General features: G+C 39.5%; 1 protein-coding gene across 1 annotated transcript in view; it reads right to left on the minus strand.

The window, feature by feature from the left end:
- The window catches only part of MYLK3 (myosin light chain kinase 3), a 44,926-nt gene extending 44,059 nt beyond the window's left edge, over window positions 1-867 (minus strand). Inside the window, exon 1 of the mRNA XM_011290186.4 lies at window positions 669-867. Coding sequence (XP_011288488.2) covers window positions 669-686 — 18 coding nt within the window. The 5' untranslated portion in view covers window positions 687-867. The remainder of the gene's footprint in view (window positions 1-668) is intronic.
- Between the last annotated feature and the right edge of the window lie 7,160 nt (window positions 868-8,027).

Here is an 8,027-nt window from a genome sequence, read left to right on the forward strand (position 1 = left end):
ATAATAATCAACATTTACCTGGACCCACAGGAATTACTAGAGAGACAATATGCAGCAGAGAGAGGTTTAATTAACCAAGAACAGAGTAATAGACTCCCTTGAGTCCCTAGCTGACAGAAAACAACATTTAATAACCTTATGGGGAGGTCTGAGATCAATTGCTTGGCCTTAAATGAACAGAACGTAGGGAGGTAAAACAGACTCAGAAGGACTCCTCAGATGTAGCAAACCCTAGGGGGGAAGATCAACAAATCCTCTTTACGCTTTGTTTTTTATACAGATTTTGGACCCTTCCAACTTGGAACCAAATGTCCCAGATACCACGTGCAACTCAAACTACACAGTAAAATTAACTTGAAAATTTTTTAGAGAGAAGTTGGCAAATGTTTGGGAACAATCCCCAACTACAGCATTCTCAGATGATAGAAGGACCTATCAGCACTAATCACAGCAGTAAGTTTGAAAAAGGTTCTGAAGTCTGAATTATACATGCAGTTCCCCCAAATATGCACAAAGCCAAAGACAAATCCATGCACCTAAAACTGTTAGCTTTTATTGTTGCTTGTTGTTTTTGATCAGATTCTACAAGTGTTTTCTGGAGGGTCTACGTCCCCCTAATGCACCTGCTAAAAGCACAAACACACAGTAAGTTTATCATCTGCACTTACATACCACCTTCCATCCATGGAGCCCCAGTGGTCTGTCAGAAATATTGTTTTCGTGAGTTCCCAGTGAGATGTGTAAATATTGTTGCCTCCATCTTATACCCAGATAAACTTAAATATGTGGGCAGTTAAGTGGCTTGTCAACGGTTATAACCCAAGACAAAATCCTTGCAAGCCGCCCTCTGGTCTCCCTTCCTCCCTTCCTCTGTTGACCGTCCCTTTGAGCTTTCTCGTTTGCCCTGGCTTAAATCATGCATGCAGACCACTGTTTCCCTGGTGATGGAGGTGGCATTCTATTTCATGCCCTGAATCTGGCACAGGGCCCCGGCTTCAACGCATTTAGCCACAAGTGCATCAGCCGTGCGTGAGTGGAGACAGCTTGGCTCCTTGGAAACCTAAGTGGCGTGTGTCAGCTGGCTGCAGCCCACTGAGAGCCACTCCAGGCCATGCTGCTAACTCCTCCATCACTAGCCCAGAACAACCCACAGTGCAGGTGATGACGTCTCTGGGAGCTGGGTGAACAAATGGAAACAGCTCAAAGGCAAATGTTCTGGCCCCGCTCCAGGGCAGCCCTCAGGGAGAAATAATCCATCATTGTTGGGGACCCCAGGCACTTAAGACGGGTTCGGCCTGCCCTCTGCTCATTTCCACAGAAAGCACAGCAAAGTGTGATGGTTGTTGATTACATTCCTAATAGGCAACTGAGTTTACATTTCCAAGTCCCAGTTAGCAGTCTTTATTCTTATGTTTCATTCATTAATTAATGTGTCCTTGAATGACCATTCAGAATCCAAGCCAGACAAATAGGAAAGTTGCTGGGGAATCCACCAGGGGACAAGTGACCACCTAAAAAGTGTTTCCCTGATGGTTGCAGTCACTCTTAAAAATTGGGGATGGAGGATTTTTTTATGGTCAATAAATGCCATATAACTTTTAAATAATTTCAACTTCTTTGCATCTAAAATGTCTTGTTAATCTTACTGGATGGTCATGTGCACCATACGAACTAGAGCCTGGGTTAGTTGCCCTTCCTTCCCATATGTTTCCAAAGCACCCCATACTTGTTCCTATCAGAGCCAATTGGTAATAATAACACTTAATCTCTGTTGAGTGTTTACCTTGTACCAGGCACCCTGTCAGACATTTTGCATTCATTAGTTTTTTCAAGTTCTAGGTATTGCCATTAAATGTCCTTATTTTGCAGATCAGGAAACTGGCCTAGAAAGGTCACAAAATCACTATGTTAGTTTCTCGTGGCCATAACAAATTACCACAAATTTAGTGACTTCAACCAATAGAAATTTATTCTCTCACAGGTCTGGAGGTCAAAAGTCCAAAACCAGTATCAGTGGACCAAACCAAGGTGTCAGCAGGTCTGTGATTCCTCTGGAGGGTCCAGGGGAAAATCTGTCCTTTGCCTCATCCAGTTTCTAGTAGCTGCTGGCACTTCTTGATTTATGGCCACAATACTTATTCTCTGCCTCCATGATCTCACTGCCTTATCTGCTCCTCCCTGTGTGAGTCAGATCTCCTTCTGCCTCCCTTTTATGATGATATATGTGATTACAGTTAGGGCCCACCTGGATAATTCAGGATAATCTTTGCATCTCAAGGTCCTTCACTTAATCATATCTGTGAAGTCCTTTTCTTCTTCTTCTTCTTCTTCTTCTTCTTCTTCTTCTTCTTCTTCTTCTTCTTCTTCTTTTTGCCATCTAACATAACATTCATAGGTTACAGGAATTAGAGTCTGAATAACTTTGGGGGGCCATTAGCCAGCCTACAAGTCACTCATCTAGTAGCTAGTGCCTTCAGGTGTCCCTTCCCATAGGCTCATGAGGATTCATCTGTGAAGTGGGGATTGGAGCCTAGAGATCAAGAGCTCAGGTGCATACATACAAATGCCTGCCTGTAGTTTCAAGCGTAAGCAATTGTAACTCTTGTCCTTTTTGTTAAAAGCAGAGTGTAAGCTGGAGTTCTGACCCAACCTTGCAGATGGACACCAGTGAACACCAGGCTTCTATAGATAAAGAAATATGAAAATGAAGAAAAAATAAAATTCTGCCAGAGAGCCCAAGAAAATCAATGCTAACCAAACATAGTCGAACTTTCAAAATATTTGTCATGGAACAATATAAAGACCTGCCAGAACTAGCCATGCAAAGGATTTCTGCTCTTCAAAAGTGGAGAATGTGACCTTTCTCCAGAGCGAGTAGGGATCAGGGTCCCCAAAATGTGTATTTTTGTCAATAGATATTCTTATACATTGTTATAAATGGGATTCATCTGGAAATTAACAATCTGGTGGTCCTCTTGATGTTAAATTGATTCCAGTTTCAAGACCTATAACAAAAACATGACCAGTAAAATCAACAGTTTAGAGCATGGAGAATAAACTAAGAAAAATAGGCAGCAAATAGTAGGAAAAGAACAGTAGAGGGGGAACAAGAACATTTAGAATCTGGGTGTTTGTTATTAGTATGTTTGAAAGATAATGCAAGCTGGCTTGCCTCAATGCTGAGCAAAATAAATGTGATTTGATTCTGATCCATTTATTAGCTGGGATAGGATAACATGAATTTTAACAAAGAAGTTTTAGTGCTGTACTTCTAAATATTGTCATATAGTATGATCTGTTCAACTTGCTATATTTCATTCAATTAGGTTTTTTAGTTTAATCGACTGGGATTCTTTACAGATATCACAAGGGTTTCTCAATTTGGGTAGAAAGTTGAAACAGGAAAGTAATAGATTTTGTCTTTTTAGAAAAAGAAAAACTAAACTACTTAAATGTCAACCAGTAGAGGAAAGAATTATAGCTCCACTTTTCCACTGCCAGAAAAGACATATAGGCAAGTTAAAATTCACATAAAACTGGATCCTACCTAAATTAAAAAGATAAATACCCTGACAACCATACTAATGAACACAGATATGTAAATCCATTAGCAATAGTGGAGGATATACACCCAATTATTAATAACAATTAATTCCTGGGCAGAGAGCAGAATTGGGTTAGGGAAATAAAGAAGGGAATAGCCAATTTCCCTGTATAGTCTACATCCTTTGATATTTGCATTTTTATAAGGAACCTGTTTTTGTATATTACTTGTTTACTTTTTTAAGCAATAAAAAATAAGTTATTTATATTAACGGAAATATCTCAGTAATTTATAGCGGTTTTTGTTAGAAATATTACTTGTGAGATAACAAACAGTAAATGTTTGGGGTTTTTTTAACCTTTATTAGTAAATCAGACATGCTCTCTCTGCCTTGACTCAGTATTAAAGGAACAGAAGTACACAAAGGAATAAACCCATACCTGAGGGAGAATAGGGTAAGGGAGTGTCACGTTAGGATGAGAGAGTGGACACACATCTGGAGGCCAGGAAGTTGATGGGAGAGGGTTCATAGGTAAGGAACATAGTAGAGAGTGGCGCTGTAAGGGCTGCAAAGGAGGGCAGCCAGTCAGCCTGAGGGGACCTGGGCAAGCTCTGACGGTGGATCAACTGTACCCACCTGCTTCCACCACCTCCCAACCCCACCGTAACCCAGTCCCTTGCACACATACCCAGCAAGTGCAGGCAGCTGGCATTTACCCTCAGGCAAAAACAAACAAGTCCCTGACAGCTCTTCTTCAAAGAAATTAAATAATCAGAGGCACCTGGGTGGCTCAATCAGTTAAGCATCTGACTTTGGCTCAGGTCATGATCTCACAGTTCATGAGTTCAAGCCCTGCAACCAGCTCTGTGCTGACAGCTCACAGCCTGGAGACTGTTTCAGATTCTGTGTCCCCTCTCTCTCTGCTCCTCCCCAGCTCATACTCAGTCTGTCTCTCTCTCTCTCAAAAATAAATAAACATTAAAAAAAAGAAATTAAACAATCCATATCAGAGAATCTAAGGTTTTTAGCATTCAACATTAAAGCCCTCATTCTGGCAGTTGGGTGCCTTCAGTCTCAAAATGAGTTCCCACTCACCTCCCCCACCTCACACCCAGAGCACCCAGTCAGATTTCTCATTGGGAAGATGCAGCCCAGGTGTGTGGACCTTCTTTCTCAAATATGACAAGACATGCAAAGATCACTGAGATATTAGCAGATCTAGCAGCTTGAGAGTGAAAGACCAAGATATTTAAATGTGAAAAACAAATTCTGGTGGAAAGAAGCATAATCAGGGAATAGAAAAAAACAACTCAAAGACATTTGAGAAAGATTTTATAAAGCCAGAAGAGGCTGATTTGGGGGAAAAAAAAATCAGAAAAGCGATTAGAGATTTAAAATACAATAGCTAAAATAAAATGTTCCAAATTAGAAACAAGGTAAAATAAAGGAGATCTTCCAGAGCATAAGATAAAAAAGAGAGAAAGTGTGAAAGAACAGATAAAATCCAGAAGTCCAATGTTCACCAAATGGAATCCCAGAAGGGAAGAGAGAAAAGGCTGGGAGGAGAAAAGCTGACTGAACTCCAGCTATTTACCCATCTTTGCATCACTCGTTTCCAAGGGAGCTCTGACAGGGGCCCCCCGGAATGCCATCCCATCAAGACTGGGGAATGCTATATTCAGGAAGAGGAGTTGAGTGTGGCCAAAAATGACATATGATTATAACTTTCTTAATGCAGCCTAATAGCACCAAGGAAGCCAGGACCATGACCTTTGTTCATGTAAGCACTTGGACTGTAAGGATAGCTCATCTGACTCATTGAGAGAAATGCTAAAATCAGGACAGGTTGAGCAGAGCCCTGAGATCATCATTAATGACATTCCTCCAGGCAAATACCACTTCATCCTCTTTAGATCTGGTTGTTCAATTGCCTATAATTTCACTCAACTCCCCAAGATTCAGCTCATGTTTCTCCATCTTGTTTACAAGGATGTCATCATTTTCTCCAATGCCTTGGTCTACAGAGTGTAGCAGGCGCTACACTCATTCAGGTGAGTGCCTGGTTAGTAAACATTCTGCCTCTTCCAGGAATGCCCCTAACACAGTCTACATTAGTAGACTCCCAGGAGTCATGTCTGTACCATGTGTTTCTGGTGACCACCCACTAGTCATGACTGACTAATCCAAGAGTAGATTTCTGATCAGTTCAAAATAACTGGATTTTCCATCCTAGAAAGTTGAAAATTGGTCCGGTAAGAGAGGGATTCTAGAGACAATCTTTAGGCTTCAACCTGCAGAAAAGGGCCATAAAATCCTATAAATTGAAAAAGATACAAATGAAGTCTAAGACAAAAGGCACAAAAGTATATTTTTCAAGAACCAAGAACTATGATGTAGGCAAAGGTAGATTCACTGGAGACTTTCAGACCTCAACTGAACAAGCAGCATTTATTAAAGAATTGAGATGAGGGCATGGTAAGAACTCTTAGGGAAGGAGAATTTGAGGAGGCATTTTTTCAGGAAAAGATGGTAAGGCCAATGAGTAGACCATAGTAATCAAGATGAAAGCCAGTCAAAATATGAACAAAATATTTTCATCCAAAATTTGCACCTGAAAAGAAACCCTGCAACACACTTGGAGAGGACACCTGTGTCAGTCAGGAAGGTTAAATGAGCACTTGGCTTTCTGCACTTTTATGTAATATTCCCAAAACAGTTTTTTAAAAAAGTTCTTTCTATCTACTTAAATCCCTTATTTTCCAGATGATGACCATGTCACTTTCCTGGCTAGTTGCAATAATATTATTTGAAATGCATTTCCTTGTTTGTCCTCCACCCTACAAGCTGTGGTACTTCTGTTAGGGGACTGGGGTCATACTAGCCTAGCTTTGTGTTCAGACTCTGCCATTTACCAAGTATATGACCCTGAGCAACTTTCTTAACTAACTCTTTGAGCTTCATTTTCCTGATTTATAATTATTAAACACAAGCATACATGGAAAAGTATGTGCCATAGTGCCTGGGACATAGTGAGTACTCCATAAACGGTAGCTCTTTTCTGTTGTTTTTGCTATTGTTCTTTTTAATCACATTCACATGTTGGCATTACCATAAAAACAAATAATTGTTCTCAGATGTGTTCCACTGATTCTTTTGTTACAAACGTGAGTGACATTTTTATGTGTTTTATATTTTTATAACTTCAAAATCACACTTTAAACTTTTAACTCTGAACTTGATGAAGGGCTGAAGTTACAGTTATCCATTTTATCTCTAGCACCAAATATATGTATCTCTCAACCCAGAAGAGGCACACAGAAAAAAATTGGGTCCAAGCTGCTGCCAGTGGAGCTAAAGCAGATTCACTTAATGATGACATGTGAAATTTACAAAATGAAATTTTCATTTGCAGGTCTAATTAGAAACCATATACCAGAGAGTGAAGGTGTTTTTGTTTGTTTTATGTTTTATATTTCATTGAGAGAGAAAATTTTCCAAACCAAAGAAAAGTGAAAGTTGACAGTCTATCACTGTTGAAGAGACTCACCCCCAAATGATGTCCATTAGTCCATTCAACCATCCTTTTCTGGAAGTTTGCCATGTAGAAATAGCAGGAGCACTCTCTGAAAATAGCCCACATACATGGGAAGCAACTTGGAATCACTATCTGTTTCATCTATTACAAAGAAACATCTTTCACCTATGTCACACATTTATCATAGAAACACAAAACATTTTCCTGTGGAATATTTCCTAGAAATGCCAGATGTAAAATATCAAAAGAAATATTAAAAATCCAGGAGAAGGGGTTGTGGGAGGGGGGATGGGCTAAATGGGTAAGGGGCATTAAGGAATCTACTCCTGAAATCATTGTTGCACTATATGCTAACTAACTTGGATGTAAATTTTTAAAAATAAAAAATAAAATAGAAAAAAAAAGAACTTCACTACAAAGACACAGATATTTAGAAGGGAAAAAAAAATCCAGGAGATCTTTTGGAGAGCAGATAGATTTGGGCATTAAAACATAACTCGACCCCAAAACAAACAACCCAATTCAAAAATGGGCAAAGGGTTTGAATAAACATTTCTTCAAAGAAGATACATAAACAGCCAGTGAGCACATGAAAAAATGCTCAAAATCACACTAGTCATTAGGGAAATGTAAATCAAAACTATAGGATACCATTTCATACTCATTAGGATGGGTATTAAAAAAGAAAAAAAAAGAGAGTAAAGCACACACATACATACACACACACACACACACACACACACACACACACACACACACCAGAAAATAACAAATATTGGTGAGACTGTGGAGAAACTGAAACTTTTGTGCATTGCTGGTGGGAATATAAAATGGTGCAGCCACCATGTAAAATAGTTTGGTGACTTCTCAAAAAGTTAAACATAAACTTACCATATGATCGAGCTATTCCACTCCTAGGTATGTATGCAAAAGAATTGAAAGCAGGG

Source organism: Felis catus, chromosome E2, assembly GCF_018350175.1.
Source record: "Felis catus isolate Fca126 chromosome E2, F.catus_Fca126_mat1.0, whole genome shotgun sequence".
Taxonomy (NCBI): Eukaryota; Metazoa; Chordata; class Mammalia; order Carnivora; family Felidae; genus Felis; species Felis catus.